Source organism: Danio rerio, chromosome 7, assembly GCF_052040795.2.
Source record: "Danio rerio strain M-AB ecotype USA chromosome 7, GRCz13ab, whole genome shotgun sequence".
Taxonomy (NCBI): domain Eukaryota; kingdom Metazoa; phylum Chordata; class Actinopteri; order Cypriniformes; family Danionidae; genus Danio; species Danio rerio.
Genome location: NC_141027.1, coordinates 49,340,215 through 49,366,872, shown reverse-complemented (window position 1 = coordinate 49,366,872; position 26,658 = coordinate 49,340,215). Strand labels below are relative to the sequence as shown.

Sequence of the window (26,658 nt, the reverse complement as noted above, 5' to 3'; positions counted from 1 at the left end):
TGCAGAGATTTCTTATTAATTCTCTTATAGAGTAATATGAAGTATGAAAATATGATTTTTAGGGTCAATAGCAATGCATTTTGAGTTAATTAAACTCTATACCTATAACCTTAGGTTGATTTAGCACCACATATCCTCTAACACTGTGATATTTTCCTTCGACTGTCACTGAAATGAGTATTTACAGAGAAAAGATGTTTTTCAGAAAATGCTGGGTTGTGTGAGAGTTTTAGTGGCACATTAGAGCAGCGTCTCAATAATTTTCCTTTGCACCTCACCGGCTCTTAAAGTTTAATTCACACAGCAGAGCAAAATAAATGAGTAAAGACATTGAAGTATAAAAGCTTGTCATTTTAATATGTTTTACAGCCATCCATTGTCCCGAAATCAGCACTGTAAGTGTTTCAAGGGTTGTAGAGCACATTTACCTAGCGAGCATCGCCCGCCTCTTGAGACTGGTAGAGAATGCATTATAGCATGGCAAATTGACGACATTTTGATGACTAAATCAATAAAATTGTAAACTTTTCACCAATGGGTGAATAAAACTGAGGAGATTTGTCAGATGGAATAGTAGTTTAGTGTGTGTACAACCACAGGTCCAATAATTTTGTCACATGTTCAGTAAAAGCGAATGGCTTTAAATTCAACGCTACATCTGGCTTTATGGTACTATGTAAGGTGTGAAAACTGAAATTGCACCATCAAACCATATTTAATGATTATTACTTGACCTTTGAGATATTAATGATTGTCAAGCCTAATCAATAAATCATCTTAAACAAATTGATCTCTTATAAAGAGTTGGTAATGGACATTTACAGTGATTTCATCTGACCTATACATTTGCATGTATCTAGATAGAGCACATGCACTCCAGTAGGCTCAACAACAACCCATAACCTCTGATTGGCTGCATTCAACCACTGTATTGCCCGATGTACATCGAAACTGTTATGTACAGAAAAAAGAGACAAGAGGACTAGTATAGACACATACTGGTCCTCTGGATTCTGGCATTCGCACAAATTTCAACAGGACTATGTTTTTCAACACTTACCCGAACGAATACACAGAATTTTGAAACCTTCAAATGACCTGTCTGCTTTCCCTTTGAGGACTCAATCCCTGTGTGATCTTTTTTATTTGTACAGTCTGTAAAAAAAATGTAAAAGGCTTTTGTCAGAACAATGTTCTTTTCACAATTCCATTGCAAGGATTACGCCCTCTTTCCTCCCTCAATGTAAGTCTGTTGTAAAGAACACCTATTCACGTAATGCACACACAATGGCGATTAGTCTTTTATATCATCTTCATACTGATCTTGTGAGATCCCTCATTCGGGCTGTTTTCTCCATCTACTTTCCGTGGCACATACTCAATCTCAATGTTTGGCTTGGCATTGCCTTTCCCTCGACTCCACAGGAACAAGAGCACCAGACAGAAGAGGACCACTCCCAGGAAAGAGATAAACCCCATGGTGGTAGCAATAATGAGGGTCTTCATATCAAAGGGGAAGGGATCCATCGCACCAGTCCCATTGGCACTGTTATCACTGGGCTGGTTCAAAATAAAGGCAAAGGTCTTATTGGGCTGATGGGGCCAGTTGGGAGAGTAGCTATGAACATGTAGGTGAGCCAAACGGGTGTCATTACCTCCTGCATTGACAGCAAAGCACGTGTACGTGCCATTGTCTTGTATTTGGGCATATCTAACCTCTAGGGTGCCATCCAGGGACACAGACAGCCGGCCGATGCTTTTAGTTGTGATGAATTGCTTTTTTGGAGACTGCCACATAATCATGGGAGTTGGGTCTCCATCTGCTTGGCAAGGGAATTGCACAGTGGTCCCCTCATCAACAAATCTATGAATGGCTTTGTGATCCCGAATCTTGGACTTCTGACAAGTGAAATAATTTGGTGGGAGAACATCCGGGAAGTCTTTAAACTCCTTACCCTGCAAAAACTCTGGCGTTTCGCAAGATGGCTGCTGGCGGTTGAAATTAAGTCTCCATCGGCGGCGAAAGACCCAGAGGAGACGACAGTCGCATGCCAGGGGGTTGTCATGAAGAGCTAGAGTCTCCAAGTTGCCCACCGAGTGAAAGGCAGATTCCTCTAAAGTGCTTAGACTATTGCTGGATACATTGAGAACCCGAAGGTAGTTGAGTCCTTTGAATGAATAGGGCTCAATGCTGACTAGCCGGCCCCCAACTAAGTGAAACGCCTGGAGCCTCAGCAAATTGTGCATTTTGTTGCCCTCCACAACCTCAATGGGATTGAAGGACAGGTTGAAAAAGCGGAGGTACACCAGGTGTTGAATGGCCACGTAAGGGACGGCAGTGAGATTGCAGTTTGTGATGCTCAAAGTTGTGATATTCAGCCCGTGCAGGGACTTTGCGGTCAAGGATTCTAAGAGAGGCCAGTTAGCTATCTCCAAGATTTTTAGTCGATAGAGCCTCCTAAAGGAAAAGTCTCGAATGACATTGACGTTGAGATGCCGCAGCTTAAGGGTCAGCAAGTTGTGAAGATGACTGAAGGCCTCTGTGGGCACAGAGGTCAGGTTGCATCTTTCCATTGTAAGCTGCTCCAGGCTGCTGAGGCCATGAAAGGCCCTGTGGGAAATGAACACCAGGTCATTATCCCCCACCTCCAGCTCTTTCAGGTTGTAGAGTTCTTGAAACATGTAGTCCAACAAAATGACAATTTTATTCTCACTAATGTCTAACCGAGTGAGGTTACTGAGGCCAGTGAAAACACCCAGCTGGATCAGCTTGAGATTATTGTTGCGTAGTCCCAGCGTTCGCAAGCCAAGGAGGTTGCTGAAGGCCCCTGGTTCAATGACGGAAATTATGTTCTCATTAAGCTGTAGATCCTCCAGTTGTGGGTAGTTGAGAAATTCCTCAGGGTTGATGGCTTTCAAGCGGTTCTTGCTGAGGTCTAACAGCCGCGTGTCAATGGGAATTCCCTCGGGGAGGGTGATCAGCTTTCGCCGATGGCACACGACCGAGCGCTCCTGGGCACTGCACTCGCATCGAGAGGGGCAGCCCGTGGCAGAGCCAGACAGCACAGTACCCAGCATCAGAATGAGAATGGGCTGCCAGCATGCCACCAGGTAGCTGTGCCCACTTGCCTCTCTGGCCACCATTTTGATGGTAACCTGCTGAGAAAAAAGGCAGAGAGAAAGGGTCACAATATGGACAGAATCATCCCATAAGACAGAAACAAGGCAATAGAACTGAGAGACAATCATTCTGCTCCTGTTCTTAAAATAGCAAGAGATGGTGCTGGAGAAAGTGCTGATGCTTGAAAAATGTAACAGACTACTGCACTGGAACATGCTGCGTTAAGGCAACTCAGAGCTTTGATTAATGATATAACAGAGGCATTAAAAGTAAAAGACTGTATGGGTAAAGAAAACAACCATAAACAACAATGCCCATAAAGAAGCACAGCCTCAGAAACATCTTTTTGAAAGATAAATGAACACATCTTGGATGAACTTGAAAATCTCTTTCTTTTCAATAACCAGTGACACTTTGTTTTTAAAATATTCTATTGAAATGTATCATGGCGTCAGTGTACTAGCTTAACTACATTTCTCAGAAGAATGGGTGTAGCATCTCTACTTTTTTAAACCAAAAAGCTTTTTTTGTAGCAAAGCATTTTTTTTAGTCAAGTAGCGCAGTAACGTCCACACAAGCTACATTTACCAATTGTAGATCAGTAAGTGACGGCACCAACATTTAAGAAGCTGTGAGGTCACTCTTGTATGCTTTCGACTACACCTCTGGAGCTGTAGTTAGAAACATAGTTCCTGGCTAAATTATATTCCCATTCATCCACCCTATGCACTGTTCATTTAGAATATTCTAACATTTAAAATTGGAATTATTTAAAAAAAAAAAATCTCTCTTAGGTGTAATTTGCTTTCAAAGTATTTTTACAGTTCAGTTTTAGTAATCTTCATTTTTACAATTGCGTTCCCATGACAGTGCACTTTGAAAACATTTTGAAAACAGCATAATTTTGAAGACAGCCATGGCTCATGACGAAAGCCATAGGTGACCTATTATTTAAAAAGATTAAAAGAAGAGATCAAAAAGAAGAGATTATGGTCCACTTTATTTTAAGTGGCCTTAACTAATATGTACTTACACAGGAATTAATAGTTCATAACAATGTACATATTGGGTAAATACATGTATTTACTGTGTACGTATGCTTGATTAAATACATGTATGTAATTACAACTGTAATTAACTTTTGTAATTACATTTGTAAATACACTGCTGACCATTCCTTATACCTTAACCCACCCTAAACCTACCTATACCACCAAACCTGTCCATAACCCAACCTCTATCCCAACTTAAAAGCACCACAAGTATTCTCAAATACATTATAAACACAGTAAGTACATTTTTTATTTTTTTTTGATGTACATAAGTACATAGTAGTTAAGGACACTTAATATAAAGTTGGACCGAGATTATAATATCTCATAGCTCATGTTAGCTTTTTTAAGTGATTTTATGTTTTAGAATAGAATATGTAATGTTCTCAATAATATTTGTAAAGGAAACACTTAATTTTATATAAGTAGTTTACTGGCTAACTACAAGGCTTAAGGGTTTAAAGCTAACGTATACTATGGTAATTACAATTAGTTCTGTATATATATATATATATATATATATATATATATATATATATATATATATATATATATATATATATATATATAGCTGGTGTGTGGTGAGCGCACTGGCGCCGTTGTCCTGTAGCAGCCGTCACATCATCCAAGTGGATGCTGCACACTGGTGGTGGTGTGGAGAGACCCCCCCTCATGATTGTGAAGCGCTTTGGGTGTATCACCATACACAATAAATGCGCTATATAAATACACATTACATTACATTACATAACATAACTGTTTTAACAACTCATTTCTAATAACTGATTTATTTTCTCTTTGCCATGATGGCAGTAAATAATATTTGACTAGATATTCTTCAAGACACTTCTATACAGCTTAAAGTGACAATTAAAGGCTTACCTAGGTTAATTAGGTTAACTAGGCAGGTTAGGGTAATTAGGCAAGTTATTGTATAATGATGGTTTGTTCTTTTGACTATCAGAAAAAAATATAGCTTAAAGTGGCTAATAATTAAAAAAATTAAAAACTGCTTTCATTCTAGCCGAAATAAAACCAATAAGACTTTCTCTAGAAGAAGAAAAAAATATTATCAGACATACTGTGAAAATTTCCTTGCTCTGTTAAACATCATTTGGGAAATATTTAACAAATAAATAAATAAATAAATAAAAGGGGGCTAATAATTCTGACTTCAACTGTATATAATGCTTATTCCTAAATATTTCTCTTTACTATACATTACTGTGGTATTTTAAATGTGTAACACTTGGTTTAATTGGATTGTTTTGTTTTTGCTTCTACTATTTGTTTCTGATTAGTACAGCATATTATTTGCAGTAAATAAATGAACAGAACAATTTTGCCTCATATGTTTCATTGACAGTTTTATCGATCACTTAGATATGATTGACTTGGATTTCAGTTGCTTCGATTTAAAAATCTAAATTTCAAAAATAGCTTATTTTTTATTGCAATGAAATTAGCTTGGATGTAGCTAAGCTACTTTTGCGAAGTAGCTTTTAGCTTAGCTTGCTACATTTCCCAGAGGGTAGCTTTTAGTAGTTAAGTAGTTTATGTAGTTAAGCTACATGTTAAGTAGAGTATAGCTTAGTTTACAACATTTTATTCAAGTAGCTTGCCCAACACTACATGGCATTTTTCTGAAGAGAATTTGTTTTAACTAGATGCAAACACATGCTGTATTGTAAACTATTGTTAAAGGGATAATTCACACCAAAATGAAAATTATCCCACTGTTTACTGTTTTCTTCAAACCTCCATGAGTTCCCCTCTTCTGTTGAATACAAAATGAAATATTTTTAAGCAAACAGAAAACCTCTAACTAACTATTAACTACAGGTTTCCGTCTTTCTTTAATGATGACAATTTTCAGTTTTGGGTGAACTATCCCTTTAAATCTGGAAGCAAGGTAATATACAATATACAAGGTAATATGCATACTATATGCAAATAAGACGACATATTCACTGGCTTCCATTTTTATTTAAAGGTATTCATTTAAGTATTCTTATCATTTAAAACAATGTTTTGTATTTTTTTCCTTAAATTATCAAGTAAGACATTCTGTTCAGACTTATTTTTTGTTCCTTGTTTTAAAAAATCTATAAGTAAAAGAGATTTTCTGTTTAAGGGTCCAATAGATTGGAATAATTTACTTGCTAACATCCAGTTCATTGCATCATTTAAGGTGTTTATGCAAACTTTGCTGTCATATTTTACTTTGGACTGTACTTGTTTTTCCTGAGGAGGTTGTTGTTTATATGGTGATTTGATTCTCTGATCCGTAAATTTGTTTGTATTATTTACATGTAAGTATACTACTTCCTCTTTTGTTAATGTTTCTTATTTTTCTATTTTTTTGGGTGGGGGATGTTGTGCAATTTATCTTTTGTTTTTGTCTTCTTGTGTTATTATGTGATTTTGAATAATTCTGGGACCACCTTGAAAATGAGATGGTGAATCTTAAGGGGTTTACTCTCATGAATGAATGAATGAATCAGAAACATGAATCAACAATGAAAATGAAAGTAGTTACTAAAATTAATATGTGAATTTATTTTGCTTTAAAACCAAAGGCTTTGGAAGACAAAGCAAATAACAAACAGATTAAGCAAACTCAACCTCATAGCACTTTCAGTTTTAGTCACTTTTGAGAAAGAGACTTGTGAAGTATTCACATGAAGCAACTCTAGACACAGAGAACCTGTCAAAAGGACACACAAGTCGTGTTCCATCAGACACGAGGTTACTAATTGGACTAGTCAAATACAAATCATGTTAAATAGACAGGCCAGCTTTAATAATTTATTGGGTAAACTTTGAGTAGCTCTCATTTGCAAAGCAAGAGAAAATGACCTAGAAATAAGTACGTCTTGCGTCAATGAATGCAAATACATTTATGCAAGCTCAATGGATGCATTATGATATTATGCAGGTTCAACAGAGGAGTGGAAATGTATGTGTATATAGAAAAACTCTAATGTTCATTCAACGTGTGATGTAATATCTCAAGGACAGCTGTTACATGGGTTTTGTCACATGTTTTAATTAAAAAATAAATATATTTCCATGAAACCTACAAGACGCAGAAAGAATGAAGAATGTTTGCTGAGAGCAAAACACAACACAGCACCGTGAAGCAGCTCACAGAAGCCTATTTTGATCGAAATAAGACTGACGGAAAAAAAAAAAAATAGGGGGGTGAAAGAAAAGGCCTGCGTGCAGCCATCTGCCTAATGCAAAGATTTGCCGATTCCATCTCCGAGTGTCTTCAGGTGTGTCGGAAACGGACGAGATTCGTTTGAGTTCCGGTGTGAAATTAGGTGAGTAGTTTGAACGATAACAATTTGATATTAGTGCTCCTCAGCTAGATCAAAAGGGCCGTTATTGTCAAGGGTGCTTATCCCTCGTTTATCCATCGAGTGTGATCTGCATACAGTCGGGCCGCAGAGCGATCGGGGCACTGTGAGAGAATTACTACATCGATTAAACGACTCGTGTGGCATGAGAAGGTGTGAGGGTGAAGGTCATGACGTAAACAGAGCTGCCAAGAACGGGATGTTTTAATCACGCTGAATCTATCACCATTTTCCCCGGCTAAGCAGGCATCAAGCCTCAGGAGGCATAGCAGGGCTGTTTAAACTGTTATTATGTGTGACATCTCCTGCGATGCAAATTTCTGTCTTCCGAATATCTGCCAAACAACCACCTTTGACCTTTAACTATAATTGGGAGTATTAGTCTGAGGAGAGAACAGGCCAAAGGTGCTGCCTCATTAAAAAAAAGTATTGACAAATTTGCTTGGTAATTTTCAGCAAGCAAACAAAAGCAGATGGAAATAACTATAAGATTACAGCAGGTCTCTGTGGTGTGATCACAGTTTTCCTAATTAAACAAGGTTGCTGGTTCCAAAATTACAATTTTGCATTTTATTCACTGTTGTGGTGTCACACAGTACTCCCACAGGAAGAAACCGGTTGTGTGTATGGGCAGAAATGTCTACCTGTTTACCACTGATAAAAAGCGAACTGTAAACATTGGTGCTGCTATTTCTTGGCCTGCAGTTTGCAAATGCTTGCCAATGGGCGAATTGAAAATCATTATAGTTTAAATAAAAAGAAAGAGAAAAAAGAATAATAAACATTCGGCAGCACAAATATTCCCCCCAAAATATAATTGATATATTCCGAACGCAATTTCATCTCTGCTCCTAATCACTGTAACCTTTGTTTTAGCCCAAATGCTAAGGTATGCAAATGCTTTGAAACTAATTTGGCCTCGGTGGTCAACTGATGGCAATTGAAAAGCCACTACACAAAGTGTTGGATTTATTATCCAATTAAAAGATTAAATCATCGCTCAGGAAGGCCCCATTCTGTAAACATACAAATCAAAGTCTGTCAGGCGACTATGAATAATGTATGAAGAAGGGGAGAGAAAAAAAAAACTGCTTCTCTCTGTTGCACTGCCAGAATATTGCACTGACGGGGTAATTCTCAATAAAGTGAACTCACTCACATGGTCAATAGCTCATCTTATTAGTCAACACCCCCGCTTGAATTTCCATGAAGAGAATTGTGTCTTTAAAGGCAGATCTACCTCAGGGCACTTTAGTGTAACTAACCGGTCCTGGCATGCAATATACATTTTGACAAAAATGTGCTTTTCTTGACTGACTGATTTGAAGAAATGTACAGTAGTCATAGATGTGGGAAAAGAGAGTAGCATGCTTGTAATAGATTTTTTTGTTTGTTTGGAAATAGGCTCATATTACAAGTCATCTAGAGTTAAACAGCTGCGTTTTACCATTACATAACCCATTGAGTCAATCTCTGGGTCTGACTGGAGCACTTTTAGCTTAGCTTAGCATAGATCATTGAATCGGATTAGACCAGGACTCGACATTAACTTTTTTGATCACCAGCCACTGTGGCTAGTAGTTTTTCGACATTACTAGACACTCACCATTTTTTACTAGCCACAGTTTTGTTCCTTGGGAAATTATATTTTTTATGCATAAATTGATTTTGAATGCTAAAATAACTTGATTTAAGTTTTGCATTATGTCCACATGACTTCATTTCACAGTTTTGTGTGCTGTGTATGACTTTGCTCAATGAGCATAAGCAAATCGGAAGTGGTTTGATGTTGTTGCATTGCAATTAATTATTATTTCACATGTCTGTTCAGGGCTCAACATTCAGGATGTACCAAATTTTCCTCTGCAGGCCACACCAAAAAAAAAATAATAATAATAATTTAAAAATGTCAAAAACTAGCAACAAATATATTATAGTTTGCACTTTTTATTCAACACTTAAAAAAATTCAGTTGAATAACATTTTACAATAAATATTGTCATGTATTTAAAACTATGCACAGTCCTGGCTAAAGGCTTAGGATCACTAATTAACTACCAAGTACACAAATGGGAAGTTAATCTAAGTTAATCTTAAAGCAATGTTTCTGTAAAGGATGACAATTAACTTAGCAACAATGAAAGGATGATCACATGCACACAGTTAACATAAGGCCCATAATAATCTGTTCAAAGAATGTTTAAAGAAAAAGCTACTGCTGCTTACATAAAAAAACACTCTTGAAAGAGGTGCATAAGCATCCCTTTTTTCCAGTCTATTTTAAAGAGAACCGATCGCAAAATGGTTGCTTCACGCAAGGAAACAGGAGTGCATATGCTAATTAACACACGCGTATCACATCACCTATGCACCTGTGTCTCATCCTGATCCTCTTTTTATTCTGTATTCACCTGCTTTTTTTTGCTCATGTTAACACAGTTGTTTTTGTCTATCATGCTGCTTCTCATTTGAGGGCCATCTTTCATTGTCGAACTTTGCTTTTAAGAAAACTACAAATATTTTCAACCAGCCAAAGTGGCTAGTGGGAGTGTCTGGCTGTTTCTCAAGCTGTGTCTGAAACCGCCTACTACTCTGTAGGTACTGCATTTGAATTTAAATGTACTACTCGACTGTTAGAAAAGTGAGTTGTATACAGTAGGAATGTCAGCAGTATAAATGGAACTCGAATGTAATACATCTGCCATTTTGTCATTATCATGTGTACTATCCTCATCAGTTGCGTCGCTTCACTACCATTCAGGAAATCTCTCGCGGGGCATCATGTTGCGTCCATCCGATGCGCACTTCAGAATCTCGCTGGAAGTAGCAGGTCATCAGGGTACTTCTCGAATACTGTTTTTTTTTTTTTTTTTTTTTTGAGTTTTATGAATATGCACAAACAGTACTAATTGGCTCGTTTACTGTTTTTAGTGCACCATATAGTATGGAAGTATGCAATTTCGGACACAGCCTCAATGTGTGTTTTTCTGTGATCTTGCGTCCTTGTGAAATGTCATCATCAACTGTCAAAGTTGAGTTCCAAAACTCAAGACCGCAAGAATGAAGGATGCGTGAAAGTTCCCAGATGTGTTCTTACATTCATATGTTGCATCATCCAAGTGGATGTTGCACACTGGTGGTGGTGTGGAGAGACCCTCTCATGATTGTGAAGCGCTTTGGATGTAAGGCCATACACAATAAATGCGCTATATAAATACACATTACATATTGCATTCTTGATATCGATGCAGACCTAAGTACTGAACTTGCTCGAAGTCCCAGACGTCATTGAAAAAAGGAGGTGGGAAGAGCAGCATTTTATATAGATTTTTTTTTAAAGTTCAAAGATAAAACTTATTTATCTCAGGAGTTTCCCTAAATGAAATGGTGAAAGTAAACCATAGAAAATCTTAATAAATGCATAAACACATTAAGGTCGTTTATTTGCTAAAAATTTTATTAAAATCTGTTTTATTTGTTTTGTGCAAAATATATTTGTAAGGGTTTTGTGCAAGTCATAGAAAAGTGGAAAAAAAAACACAATCAATCGTTGTACAAATGCTGTAATTTTTAAATAATTTTCCATTCAAAACGCATGAAGGTCACATGACCATCAGGAAGAACGCAGCATCTCATTTCTCACAGGACTCGTTCTCTGTTCTCACGAGTACATTCTTTGAGGTGATCTGGCAAAACCTGGTGGTCTTCACAAGAAAGCAAGTCCGTTCTCTGTGTCTTGAAATTGAGAAACAGCTTCTGTCTAAGATGCCACAGCTGAAATAAATCCAAATTTGGTGGGTTGGCGGGTGTTAATCTCAAGCCCTAGATTAGATCATTAAAATTTCACTCAAATAGTTCAAAAAAAGAGTTGATTTGATTATTTGCCTAAAGCTTGACTCTTTTGTAGTTGTACAATAAATATAAATATATATATATATAAAAAAATAAAGAGTAGCATTTTGTTAAAGTCAAATCAGGCCCGTAACAAGACTATATCTGCTGTCATAAATGTCTGTTCACTTAAGAGGTCAATGAAATATGCAGTTCTTTCCATTAAAAGCCCGAAATGTTGCGCATGCATCAACATCCCCGTTTTAGAAGCGCACTAAGCATTCTCTTTGTTTAATAATTACTACCCAACATTCATCCACACGACAGGCTGCATGCCGTTTAAAGTGGGTTGCGCTCCTAAGATCTCTGTGGTGGAAATTACATTTTCTCCTCTGTTCTTTTCCCTCAGTAACACGGGAAGGTCATACCCATTCAACCCTGCCCACGAGCTTGGAGGGAAGAAATAAAGTGTCAACCGTAAGTTTATTTTAACATAGTGCTCCTCTGAGAGAGGGACCCTCAAATGTAATGCCCTATTTTGCCATATTGCAACAGCCGCTGTAACTCATATTCAACACGGCACGGGTTTGAACAGGAGCAATCCAGACTCAATCAGTGAATGAAATATGAGCAAGCTAATTGACAAGTTTGTATCCGGTTCGTACTCAGAGGGGTCTGTAGTCCTGCTTTTCAATTATCTGTTGTCAGCGGGTGGGAGGAATCAGCGAGGCTTCTTTTTCACAAGGTGTCTGCCGCCTGATGCCTTCTTCCTCAACTAATGGAGGACTAGATCTCTTTTAGATTACTGCACCTTCCCAAAGCTCATGGAGTTAATAAGTGTTGCGCTTCAAAGATTTGTCCTCTTCTTCGCTATTTGTTACTTTCAGGGCTATCTGTCAAGCTAGAGGGCAAAATCAATTCTGCCTCCAACGTTGGAAAACCAAGCTATTTATCTGTTTAAGCTAGAGACCCTCACAGAGAAATTAATGTTTAAGGTTGAATCTCTTAGCAAATATGAGGATTTACCTTTGCCAAAAAAATAGTTTTTCATGGATGTTTTGTTTCAGCGTGAATTACACAGACCGAACCCAGCCCGTCACAGCGATATCAAGATTCATCGTCCTCTGAAACCACAGAGGACGACTATCAGTTAAATTGATTTTATATTTTCATGTTACACCGCTCATGTGTTTGAGTGCTCACTGGATGATATTCTGTCTCTCCCACTCATGTACAAATGTAATTCAACCCAAAGGTCCATCTTCCTGCTCGCTCTCTCTCTCCCACTCCGTCCCCTCCGTTTCATCCTGGCGATAACCTTGAGAGAAAAAATATCACGCTGGACCATCTATATACGCAGTCTGCTTATTTTCTCTCCCTGTTCACCATAGTAGTCCTGACCTTGGCGGTGAGTCTCGGCTTGACCAAACAAGACAAATAAGCAAAGCTTGGGAGTGACCCACTTGCACATTCCTTTACCTCTGTTTACTTGGGTTTTACACTCTTTAAAAAAAAAGGTTTTGAAAAGAGAATCAATGCCATAAAAGAACCCCCAAAAGAACCTTGCAGTGAGCAACACATTTTCTTAGTGTAAAGAACATTGTGAGAATCTAAAGAAGCATTTTCCATTTGTATTTAGGGGTATGAAGTGCATCCTAATGATTGATAACAAATGTCATATTCAAACATATAAAGCAGGCAAGGTTAACCTTACACAAACATTACGAATCCCTCATCACTTAAATTAAGGTTATAATTAGACTCACATGAAATCTGCGCACACAGAAATCCACAGATTTCTGTAGATTTTCAGTTCATCATTGAGTCTATTTATTTACTTGTGTAAATGTGTGTAAATTTATATTTATTCAGTTTTTTTATTTATAATTTCAGTAATATTATTCACTAATATAAAAAAAACTATTTGATTTGTTTACAACACAGTTTTTAAAGTCATATTTTCCGTCTTTAAGTATATTATCAGGGTTTCTGCAGGGTCTTAAAATGTCTTAAAATGTCATAAAAATCCAAATTTTAGGCCTAAAAAGTTTTACATTTACTGAAATACTGTGTTGTAGGTCTTAAATCTTTTTTAAACAGGTCCCAATTTTCCTTAGTTCATCTATTGCTACCCAACCTAGCCAAGACCCATACAATCACCAACAATCTCTCTCAACAAAACTTTAATCTTTTTATTTAAAAAGGTAATTTTTTATATCTATTTATCATAATGGTTAAATTATTTTCCCTAACATTTGTTTAAAAGTTCTTCATGTATTTACTGCTGAGGACACCAAGCTGGTCAGATTGTTGTCCATAGATTTGGTTTATTATAGTTTTTAAAACATTTGTTCATTTTTTTTTTTATTATTTTATTTTAAAGAAAGTTTATGTTCTGAAAAAAAAGTGTATAAATACAAGAAGAGCTCGCTTTTTTTGCACAAAATGTTAAATATTTAGCTCAGAAATAAAATATTTTAATTGTTTATTATTAATGTATTATTGTATTATAAAATGTATTAAATAATAATATTTTTTGATATCAAATATAATCTTTTTCATCTGGGTCATTTGGAAAATTCTTTAGCTTTAACCTCTTTATGAATCTAAAATTTCATTCATAATGGTCTTAAAATGTCTTAAAAATCTTCAATTGAACTCCTGCAGAAACCCTGATAATAATAGAGACTTGCTTTGTTTACCAAATAAGTTAATCGAATTGGATTTGCATTGTAAACAATAAATAAAAGCTTAAAATATATTACTTTCTTATTTCATATATTAAGTTTTAAGTTACAATACTTCCAAAATCATTCCACCCAAATCTGCAGATTCTATACAAAATGCTGCGCAGAAATATAAAAACGTACACTGATTCTGTCTGGCCTGATCATAATTAAATAATATAAAGTTAAATACAGATTTAAATTCATGACAGGAAATACTGCTTTTAAAATCAAACCACTGCAAAGCTATGAAACACTGGCATCAACAGAAAATTTGTTTTTTAAGTTTATATATGGTGGCACGGTGGTTAGCACAATCGCCTTACAGCAAGAAGGTTACTGTTTTGTGTCCCGACTGGACCAGTTAGCATTTCTGTGTGGAGTTTGCATGATCTCCCCGTGTTCATGTGGGTTTCTTCCAGGTTTCCCCTCAGTCTAAAGACATGTGCTATAAGTGAATTGTGTAAACAAAATTGGCTGTAGTGTGTGAGAGTATGAATGTGAGAGTGTAGGGGTGTTACTGGGTTGTGGCTGGAAGGGTATCCGCTGTGTAAAATGTATGCCAGAGTAATTGGCGATTCATCCCACTGTGGTGACCTCTGATTTTAAAAGGGACTTTTATAACTTTAATAAAACTATAGTATACACAAACACAAGCAGGAACAAAACATTTATTGAATAACCATTTGTGCAATTCTGCATCCTAAATTCCTCAAATACTGTGTCTCAGATCAGTGTGTGTGTGTTACATACTGTATTAGGCCCCACATTTGTATAATGACATGAGTATGACACAGGTATTACTAGGAGAAGGTGACTCATAAGGATATTACTTCGTGTTCCCATTTTCCAAAAAGCCTATAAATCATTCAGAATGATTTTTTGTAAGGAGTAGGATTACTGTACGTGTAGAGTTGGTATTGGGCGAAAAAAAATACAATTTGTACAATATAAAAACCATTATGCCTATATGTCACCACAATTAAAAAATAAATTGTGTGTGTGTTAGTGTGACTCTACTAAGTGACCTTTAAATGCCAGGATGCCTCATACACAACAGCAAAGCAACACATTAATATGTATTACATAACATATTTAGGTGTTATGCCACAGCCATATCACCCTGCAGCTCAAGACCAGTTACTCACTGAAGCTAAGCAGGGCTGAGCCTGGTCAGTACCTGGATGGGAGACCACATGGGAAGACTAGGTTGCTGTTGGAAGAGGTGTTAGTGAGGCCAGCAGGGGACGCTCAACCTGTGGTCTGGGCGAGTCCTAATACCCCAGTAAAGTGAAGGGGATGCTATACTGTCAGTGAGAGCCACCTTTCAGATGAAACGTTAAACTGAGGTTGTGACTCTCTGTGATCATTAAAAATCCCATGGCACTTGTAGTAAAGAGTACGTTCTTACAGATGACTGGTCGGGTTTTTTTGCATTTCTGTCGGTTTTGGATAGTTTTTGGGCTGGAATCAGTCAGATACATCTGGCAATACTGGCCGTCGCATCATCCAAATGGATGCTGCACATTAGCGGTGGTGTGGAGAGACCCCCCCCCACCTTCATATTTGTTAAGCGCTTTGGGTGTATGGCCATACATGATAAATGCACTAAATAAATACACATTAAATTACATTATTATTAACATTTTCAAACTGTAATAGTAGTGATTTTTTGTTCTTTGTAAATTTAACAGATTAATGACATTTATTTTGTAATTTAATTGATGTAATGAGAAAACATGTAAATAGTCAGTCTCCATGTACATCAAACACAGTCCTGTTGAGGCAAATGAGTGCTACAGTCAAGGTTTTAAATTACCATTTAGATAATAATGAAACAACACATTTTACATAGTAATTAATAACTCATTTTGATCTCTAGAGAGTTATGCCTACTTTGGAGGAGACAAAAAAAAATATTGACAATAAACAGCAGGGGCTTTGCGCTTTCTATTAACATAGCAGTATATCAAAGAAAGAGGCATTTGTTAATGGCGAGGTTATTCATCATTGTGTAATTTTGAGAAGAAAGTATTATTTATTGTACCATAGTGAGTGAAACTGATTAAACTATGCGACTAAGGTCGCCGCCTTAGAGCATGAAATGACTTTAGAAAGTTTATTTGAGGTGAAATTAAAATTCATGATTCATAAATCATAAAAAGTCCAAGCTGCAATCACATTTATTCTCATATGAGATGCTGAAAAACAAACAAGGAAATGAGAAACAAGACAGAAACTGTGAAAAACATTTTGAGGAAGTAATGATTTTGCTTAATTTTGCTTTGATTTTTATTTTTAAAAATCAAGAATGATTAAATAATGATTCATTTGTGCTGGCGAATGACACCACTAAGCATAATGTTTTCTAATAGGCACAAAAGTCTAATAGAAAGCTACTGTGAGTCAAAAAAAAAATAAAGGGAATATACAGTGCAGCAACTAATTGGCTATACTGGCCTGAGGGAGTTCATTTTGTTCCTTCTTGCAATCTATTTATTCATCATCCCTTTCCTTCTGCCTGTCGCTCTCTCTTTTCCTCCCTCTCTGGCATCCCCGATCACACTGCACACATTTCACAGTTCGAAGCAAATCAGTGGTTAACAGCTATCTAAATATTCCCAATACATAAATAGTTATCTGCTAAATTGCGGGTAATTGGTTGTCTGCACTCATCCAGTCTGCTTGACAAATGGCACGGGTGACCCATTTGCTCCGTGTCTGTAATATTCAATTCATTTGTACTCTGATCATTTAAAACTTTTATGTAAAGAAATGTTTTATGGATACAGTTGTGACAGCTGGAGTCTACTAGAATCATTGTGCGACTGGTGGAGAGCAAACAACTTTATTCTTTAAAACATTTTCACTTATCTGCTGAGCTGATTAGCATTTGATTCAAAGTGGAGTGATATATATATATATATATATATATATATATATATATATATATATATATATATATATATATATATATATATATACATACACATACACACACACACACACAATTGAAGTTATTAGCCCTACTGGGATTTTTTATTTATTTATTTCCCAATGATGTTTAACAGAGCAAGGAATTTTTCACAGTAATTCCTATAATATTTTTTTCTTCACGAGAAAGTCTTATTTGTTTTATTACGGCTAGAATAAAAGCAGTTTTTAATTTTTGATGAACCATTTTAAGGTCAATATTATAGCCCTCTTAAGCAATGTATATTTTGATTGTCACAACAAACCACTGTTAAAAAATGTAAATGTCACTTTAAGCTGAATATTAGTATCTTAAAAAATATCTAATAAAATATTATGGATTGTCATCATGGTAAAGATAAAAGAAATCAGTTATTAGAAATTTTTTATGAATCCTATTATGTGTAGAAATATTCTTTCTGGTTTAAAAATCCATTGGTCTTTTATCCCCAAATATGTATTTATGTGTATAAAGTGCACAGGGTTAACACAGGGTTAATCTTACACTCAGCACTATCATCCAAATCCTTCATCGCATAAATTAGGCTTATAATCAATTCATTTTAATGCACAGCCGCCACTAAGTCAGACATTAGCACCTCTTTTTACTTGACATTGCTCTAAAGTTAAGGAAAAATCACAATTCTTCCCCTTAGCCCTTCCCCCTACTCCTACCCCTCGTTTTGCACGTTCACGTTAAGGGGTAGGGGTGTCCCAATTATCTTTAGCTTAAAAGCAGGGAAAGGCTAGATACCCCTTCGAAAAAGAGATTTTCCACGACCACACTCGAAACCCAGGCATGAGAAAATTTCGCAGATTACATCATCTACATCGGCAGCACATGGAAGTCAGGAGATGCACATAATAGTATTCTTTGTCATTATTATGAATTTTTACAACAAACAAGCATATGTTTTAACACATTCATAATGACGTTTGTGTTTTATCATTATCTTAAAAAAAAAAAAAAAACGCTAAAATAAATAAAGCTAAATTTCGATATCTACAATATATAACAATAACTCCTGAATAGCAGTCCCACAACATTCTGTGACTCGATGACACTCGAATACCCTGTCAGAAAAGTCTAGTGGCAGAGAATGATCTTTTTACAGTGTCTGCTATAATGTTAATGTTGTTTTTTGTGTTTACATAGATGAATATGGCCAATGTGTAAATGCACAGTAGAGTTAAGTACTTATTGGCACATTATATCATTATGATAACTTGATATCGTTGCCTTCAGTGTTTTCCTGAAGATAAATACCAAAAAACTGCGCAACTGGATTAACTACAGCAGTCGCCATCATCGATCTCATTTGGAGCAAGAGATCACAATGACATATGATGACGTGTGCAGGTGTTGTAGTGCTGTCCCATTTCTAAGGGGTACATATTGTATTGTAACCCTTCCCCTTGACACTCTATTCCAATGGCCAAGAGGAAGGGTTAAGGGTACAAAAATAGAATTGGGATTAGGCCAAAATGCAGATTTAAAACTATAACAAGAAATACCTTATCAAAATTAAATCTTTGTCAACGCTATGACTGGAAATCTGTTAACTGTTGTACTGACTAGCACCTAATTCAAAGCGCAGTGAAAATGAGATTCTTCGTTTACAATGATTTCTGGATGCTAGGTCGCTGAAAAAAAGTGCTAAGACTGCTCGAGTTGTGAGTGGCAAATCAAGTTGCTACCATTCATCACAACATAAGCAGGTGTCTTTATCGGTATTTACAACAGCAGTTAATCAGTGAGGACCTGAGCCAAATCAATAATCAGCCCCGCTTGCCCCATACATTTGTCTTCTTCCTACCCCACACAAACAACTTTGTATACCAAATCAGCTTGGGTTTTAAGCCTACGGATGCAGCATTCAAAGCAGAGACGTATCTTCCAACTGTTTGCTTCCATTTGACTCCACTCTTTTGATCTTGTTTTTTTGATGACAGTAAGATTTAGATCAAAGCCCATGGTTTGGAAAGCTACATTCCACTAAAGGAAAAACTAACATGAACCTTGATGTCGAAACACAAGAAACTCTAGACTTATTGAAGCAAAAATGTCAAGCACTGCTCTGAAATTTATACCATTCAAACAAAAGGTATGACTAAACCGTCAAAGTGGGACTCTTGCATGGAGAGGATTATTATATGGACACTATATGGAATTGAGAGTAGCATTCTGAAATTAGACTATGTAGAGTGTCTTTTATAATGTGAATACACATTCCTCAAGATTTCTCTTCAGAACTTGCTAATCTTGTACGGTAAAAGTATTTTTTAATTCCAGTGAAAATGAAAAGCACCATAAAACAAGTGATCCAGACCCTACTCTGAGATGACTGGTGGCCTGGAAGTTTCGTGCAATCATAAATTGAGTGAACGGCATGAATGTTTCAATTCCAAGCATGGTTGAGATTGAAATTAGTTACGACCTGTCACCCAAATATTGGTCTTCTGACTAACTGCCGATGGAGCAATATGTGATGGTTGCAGTTAAATAAGCATCCTTCAAAGACTGGAAATGAAACAGATGCACTGTGTTTCTGTCTCTTGCTACTAACAATAAAACACATCCGTTCCTTGTGAGCATGGCCATAACCATGTCTCCAAGAAAAAGAATAATGAAGTAAATTCTAGGACAATAATTTTAGCTGGGAAGTAATCAAGTAGTATTTTGCGCACAGTTCATTTGTATGCTTAATACGATGAAAACAAAACTCAGCACATTCACAACTACACTCTTAAAAATAAAGGCTCTTTAATGACACCAATAATTCCACACTCCTAAACATAAAGACTCCAGAAAGAACCAAACAGGAATTTTTTCACAGTTGTTGTTTTAGAATAGGGGCGGCGCGGTGGTACAGTGAGTAGTGATGTCACCTCACAGCAAGAAGGTCACTGGTTCGAGCCTCGGCTGGGCCAGTTGGCATTTCAGTGTGGAGTTTGCATGTTCTCCAGGGGTTTTCTCCGGGTGCTCCGGTTTCCCCCTCAGTCCAAAGACTTTTAGGTGAAGAGGTATAGGTGAATTGGATAGGCTAAATTGTCCGTAGTGTATGAGTGTGAATGAATGTATATGGATGTTTCCCAGTGATGGGTTGCAGCTGGAAGGGCATCCTCTCCGTAAAACATGTGCTGGATAAGTTGGCGGTTCATTTCGCTGTGGTGACTTCTGATGAATAAAGGGACTAAGTTTAAAAGAATATATAGTTGGAATGAATGAATGAATGTTGTATAATGACCTTTATTTTTGGTTTGCCTTTTAATTAAAGATTATTTAAGCCTTACTATTATTGTTAAGAACTTAAAAAAGACAATCTGAAGAACCTTTAACATCCATTAAAACTTTACAGTAAGGGAAAGAAATTTCTTTAGATGGGTGTCAAAAACAGCCCTGCAGAGTTTAGCTCCAACCATTTAAACACACCTGATCCAGCTAGTTACATCCTTCAGGCTTGTTTGAAGGCTCTAGGAAAGTGTGTTGGTGCAGGGTTTGAACAGATCTCTGCAGGGCTGCTGAGCTTTACACCTTTGATCCAAAGAACCTTTTTCCACTATAAAGAACCTTTTGTGGAATAAAATGTTTCCATGAATGTAAAGGGTTCTTTGTGGATCTATTGATGCCAATTGTGGATTTAACTTGCTACAATGAAAAAAAAAAAAAAGGTTTCGAAAATGTTCATTCATTTTGTTTCGACTTTATCCTTTTATTAATCTTCAGGGGTCGCCACAGCGGAAAGAACCACTAATTTATCCAGCATATGTTTTACGTAGAGGATGCCCTTCCAGCTGCAACCCAACACTGGGAAACACTCATACACTCTTGCATTCACACTCATAAAGTACGGCCAATTTAGTTGATTCAATTCACCTATAGCACATGTCTTTAGACTGTGGGGAAAACCGGAGCACCAGAAAGAAATCCACCCGAACACGGGGAGAGAATGCAAACTCCACACAGAAATGCCAATGGACCAAGCCAGGGCTTGAACCACTGTCCTTCTTGCAGTGAGGCAATCGTGCTTTCCACTATTGCAATTATTTGAAGAGTGTATTCTACATTGATCGTGTAAATTTGATCATATTTTTCATTTTAAAACTAATTTTGAGAAAAAATGGTCAGTAGTTTGTATATTATTGTTGGTGGTTTAATATTTTTATACTAAAATTGCTGTCAGAAATGATATGCTTTACTACTTCAGTTTCATCTCACATTCTTTTAAATGATCTCCATTTTTACTCGGCTTCTGTAAACAATGTTGCACAAACCGCACTTTGTGCACTTATTCTTATTTATTTTTATTTGAGTTTATCTTATTGTATGTCATTCTTCTCAATTTGTATAGTAGTGTGTAGCCCTGTGTTAACTTCTTAATTTATGTTGATATGTTGTTTGCATGGGAAGTTTGGCCAGAGGAGAAATGGTCGTCGCCAATTGAGCCTGGTTTCTCTCAAGGGTTTTTTTCCTTCACTTTTGTCAATTGGTGAAGTTTGTTCCTTGTCGCTGTCGCCACTGTCTTGTTTGGTTAGGACTTTTGGAGCTGCACATCCATGGATTTGCTCTTCAGTGTTTGGACTTTAACAAGTGAAATTTAAACCACACTGAACTAAACTGAACTTCAACTCTGAAAACTGGACTGACACAGTTTCAATTTACTAGAACTTCTATGTTAAGCTGCTTTGACACAATTTACATTGTAAAAGCGCTATAAAAATAAAGATTAATGAACTAAACTGATGTAGCACCTTAGTCCTGGAGGAACATTGTTTCATTTCACTGTGTACTGCACTGTATATTGTTGAAATGACAATAAAAGCCATCTTGACTTGACTTGAAATAGTAAACCCCACCTACTTTAAGCTGATTGGCCATCAATTTGACATTTATGCGAGCTGTTAGACAGCTGAGGCAAAATAAATTTTGTCACGTCAACAACGGAATGCTGTAACAAAGTGAAGCAGAGCAGCACAAGTATTCCCAAAAGGACAATCTGGCCATTTCTAATTATTGAGAGGGACTCAAAGTCTATAGTGGATTGTGCCCTGTATCACACATGTGCCCACCCATCCGCCTGCTGAAACGTTATATAGGTTATTTCAGCTCATGCTCTATCTATATTTGCAAAGCTACTGCTGCTGTCAGGTTCTTGTCATGGCGCAAAGTCTAATTGGGCCCGGTCCCATGTCAATCCTCCCCTTAGCTTTCCGGCAACGGTTAATAATAATTCCATAAAGTGTTTTTCATTCCTCATTAATGCTCTCGAGATTCACTTTAAAATCACCGCTACCAGCAGGCAAAGCTGGTAATTACTCCAAGCACTCTTCCTCTTTTAAACACAGGGCTCTTTGTTTTGGGTTTAATTGAAACAAAAGACGAGTGAAAATGTGGATTGAATATAGGACGACCGTAATCCCAAAAGCAATCTAGCTCTAGCCGAGCTCCTTGGAGTTCTTTATCAACAGTTCTATTAGGAAGGGGCTTATCTCGCAAAATTAGCCACGGGATAATCACTCTCGAGCTTCCTGAATTATGCTAGCATTGTTCCTCTGACCAGCACTCCATCCGAGGCTAATAATTTGATTACTCTGCCTGATACAATCGATGATATCTTCCTCTCACCTTTCACAAGGCGCAAATTTAGCCATCAGCTGCCCCCCAGATGATCAATAGAGATATGAAGACAACTTCTCCCAAACGACAGATAGCACTGCTTCAAGCTGATGAACGGCATTTTTATTCGCATGCCTTAGAAACGGGCTGGCATGAAAGTGAGGCTTGGGCCCGGTCTCATATTTTTGACTTTTTACATAAAGCTGTTATGATTAAATTTTAATGGGAGAGTCTGCTGCAGTGAAGCGACTCTGTGACCTTCTGAATACATTTGTGGGAGGCTGGAGTGAGTGTGCGCTGTCTGATATGCCACTCGGTCGCCTCTCACAGCAGCCCCTCGCTCTTTCCCGCTATGTACAGCCGATTTCAATAGTCCCTCATTTTGTGTGACAGAAACGAGCCGCTGCGCTGATGGCGTCCGACTCTCACATCCTTCCACAATGAGGACAAACGCACACCCGGTCTGTGTATCTATGCCACCGTGGCCGAAAGCAGGCCCTCACTGAGTGCCTAAAAAAGCGTACCAAAAAGATTGAATAGGAAAGCAGCGAGGGATTTGGTGGGCTCGCAATCGGAAAGGATCTGAATTTCAATGATTTGGGGGATTTGGCCCCTTTTTTCTGCCTGAGCTGCATCATTCGCAAGAGCTGTGAAAACACGAGGACTGACAGGCACAGGCTCTAATCTATGTGTGAATGCTCGGCACAAGAGCGTGAGGCGATGCAGTTCTCCTGTAGCACTGCCTTATCTTGTTTCATCTGCTGTTTGTTATCAGACTGCAGCATTATCATAATGGCTATTACCACCAGCTGAGAATCTGCTCAATGGGAAGATTGCCTTTTAACACAATCGCCAGCGCACTGGAACATATCTCAACGTATAGGCTGTTATATTTGTACCGCCGTTCAGTGCTGGATTGTTTTGGCCTGGATTTCTCCGCTGGCAACTACAGCATCTTCAGAATGTGGCCAGGATACTGTTGCCATACAGTTGTTTCATGTTCCAGTCTTCCTACCCAACACAAGCCTATATGCATATTGCAGATTTACTGTGTTTTGATGGAAAACCCTGTGAAATAAATCAGCAGAAGGACTTTTTTTGTGCATCGCACATGGCGTGTTGAATCTGAATCGGCTCACACCTCATTTTTGGCCTGTGTCTGATCATGAATTATATAAAAAAATGACCCTCATATTTATAGACTTTTATTGATGCACATTTATGTAATAAGCTATGGATAAAGCGATCTGACAGCTGTAAAGGATGTAGAAATGAGAACACTGAGATAGCATGAATCTTTGATGTATCCAGTAAGACTCCTCTTAATGTATTTTTGACAGCCAGCCAAGATTAAGAAATGAAGTGTAATATTGTTATTCCTTTAAACGCCACATTAGCTGCGGAGGAAGTTGCTTCCAAGCAGTAAAACAGGGAGAGAGGAAAAAGAGAGCAAGAAACAGAAAAGGCAGAGCAAGAGAGAGAGAGAGAGAGAGAGAGAGAAGAGAGGAAAAGAGGCTCAATAATGAGGACTGTGAATTAAAGACTCAAACACATCGAAAGCAATACATTATTTTCCTCCATAATGCGTCCTGCAAAGGAAAGAGCCTTGAGCAATAAACCATAACCACAGCAGCAAAAATACATTCAAAAGTCTTGCATACATTCCCTACAGACAACACGTATCATAACCTGGCCACTGAGAAATACTCAGAATATGAGGGGGGTGAGATTTTTTTAGAAACATGGTGCAGGTGAAAATATGTATGAATTCTCACATGGCCAGTTATTCATTTGTAGCAAATGACCCCCACCCTGTGCAATGACAATCCACAGTAATATGTCCCGTGTCCGGTTCAAAAGCATTATTCAGCATCTTTCTCTTCCGAGCCTGTGCCCTATCCCTCTCAAGCACATTTCCCCCGTGAAAATCCAAGTCTCGTCTCCCCCCCTTCTCTTTAGCCCTTTGCAGGATCTCAGAGTTCTCAAAATGCTTATCTGGCACTGAATGCAAACTGCTCTTACCAGAAACGTCATGCGGTGGAGTCTAAATTTGGCAATTCCATTCTGCCGGAGTGCAGCTTAGATCCGAATCGCTCCAGAGTGGCAGGGTGGCACACAGGAGGCCTTTGAAGAATTTCATGAGTGAGTGGAAAAACAAAAACGGCACACAAATCCTCCACGCAGACTAGGGGTCCAGGAAATTCGGAGAGTGTGGAGCACGAGCAGCTACAGTCCACAGAATACATGAGAGTCTGTCCCAGATGCAGGCATGCATGTAAACAGGAGTGCACCCGCTCACATACATGCCATACCCAGCAGAGCGAGAGCCGGAGCGCGAGTGAGGGAAGAAAGATGGAGAGGGAGGAGTCGGCACTGAGCAAGGTGGAGGGAGGAGCTGTGGCGCATTGAGATGGAGAGATGGAGGAGACGGAGGGAGTGAGGGAGGGGGGGGGGGAGCTTAAGACTGGCAGGCAGAGAGGGATAAGGAGTGAGAAGGAGGGGGGGAGGAAAAGAGAAGCGGCACAAAGCTCAAAACAGGGACAATGTAACTAATGAAATTCAATTCTGCTGTTCATCAGAGCGACTGCAGCGGGAAGCAGGAGCTGGGACAGAGAGATGCCAGCATGGGGGGTGGTAAGGGGGGTGTCCCAGAATTCTGAGTATACCTTTGTGAAACCTGTCTCTAGTCCTCTGTCATCCTGTCAGAACACGGCGATTAATGCTGGGCTTTTATGCAAAAGGCAGCGTTAGTCAAAAGCAACCGCGAGCTGCAATGTGACAAACGGATGACTCATGGAGGTAAACAGGCAGGGTGGATAAACAACAGCCAATGGAGAGAGAGAGAGAGAGAGAGAGAGAGAGAGAGAGAGAGAGAGAAAGCCGGAGACACAGAATAAAGAGAGAGAGAGAGAGAGAGAGGGAGAGAGAGAGATGAGGAATTTGGCCGAATGGGTTGAGTCTGCTTAGCCAATCGCAATAGTGAACTGCAAGGTCAGTCTTTGGGGGATTCGCCCTGCGGGATATAATCAGGTGTAAATCCTTGTAAGTCCCCACACCATTATACTAAACAATAAGCGCGAGGTGGTGGCACGGCAGGTAGGGAGAGTGAGATTACAGGGAGGGGGGGGATAATCAAATGCAGATTTGATGGGGGTGGAAGTGAAGGCTGATGTGGAGCACGAGGCGCAGGGGTTGTTAAGCAGCACAAACAGACTGAAGAGGTGCCTCGATATTCCTGTCAGTGAGAGGGCAGAGGAGGAAGACGGAGAGCGACGGAACCATGCGTGTGAGGGATTTATCTCGGGCACGGTGCAACTAGATCAAGCCACAATGTGGGAGAGTGTGTGTGATCCACTGTGGATCTGTCCTAGACATTGTGTTAATCTTCCAATGGAACACCAACGCAGAGCTGGCAATGGTGTGACTTATTAAATGAGCTGTTGTGTGGTATATGGCACAAGTCATGTTTTTTGATAGAATTAGCACTACATGTTATAGAACAGTGCATTACAGAATTGGCAATTGGCAAGTGACACTATGAAATAATATTTGCTGCATATATTCTCTGAACAAGCTGATTTTAAGGCAGACAGACATTCTGCAGAAGCATTATGACTTTGTGGGTGCGATGCAGAGAGTGGCAAGCAAACATAAATTCTTAAGGAGATCTAATGGTGTAAGTAGAAGTAAACTTTCCATCTCCACTTCACTTTGCTTTTTTACTAAATTGCCTGCTTTGACCTGGCAAGACATGCTCATGGTTTTAAGAGGCCATGAATATTTCCTGTGTTGATGTGATTTCTGGAAATAGGAAGTTTAAGCTGGTCCTATTGGATAGTCTCGGAAACAAGATTTCAAGTGATATTACAGTTGTAATTCTCCTCCTAAAGAGCTTCTGAGTGTACATGTTTCTTAACATTTCAACCCAGGCTCATTCTGAAAACGTACCTCTATATTAATTTCTGGAGAGTGCCAA

At 38.2% G+C, this 26,658-nt stretch overlaps 1 protein-coding gene across 2 annotated transcripts; it reads right to left on the bottom strand.

The window, feature by feature from the left end:
* Nucleotides 1-336: 336 nt before the first annotated feature.
* Nucleotides 337-25,022, bottom strand: lingo1b (leucine rich repeat and Ig domain containing 1b). Of its 2 annotated transcripts, none has more exons than XM_087259154.1 (2): nucleotides 24,705-25,022; nucleotides 337-3,156 (listed from the first exon to the last, which is right to left on the bottom strand). In XM_087259154.1, exons 1-2 carry the CDS (start codon nucleotides 24,714-24,716, stop codon nucleotides 1,303-1,305), a joined length of 1,866 nt encoding a protein of 621 aa, XP_087115280.1. In that variant the 5' UTR covers nucleotides 24,717-25,022; the 3' UTR covers nucleotides 337-1,302. The 2 variants fall into 2 exon arrangements, with proteins under 2 accessions (XP_087115280.1, NP_001004576.1); NM_001004576.1 differs by having other exon boundaries at nucleotides 337-3,159; nucleotides 24,705-25,009.
* Between the last annotated feature and the right edge of the window lie 1,636 nt (nucleotides 25,023-26,658).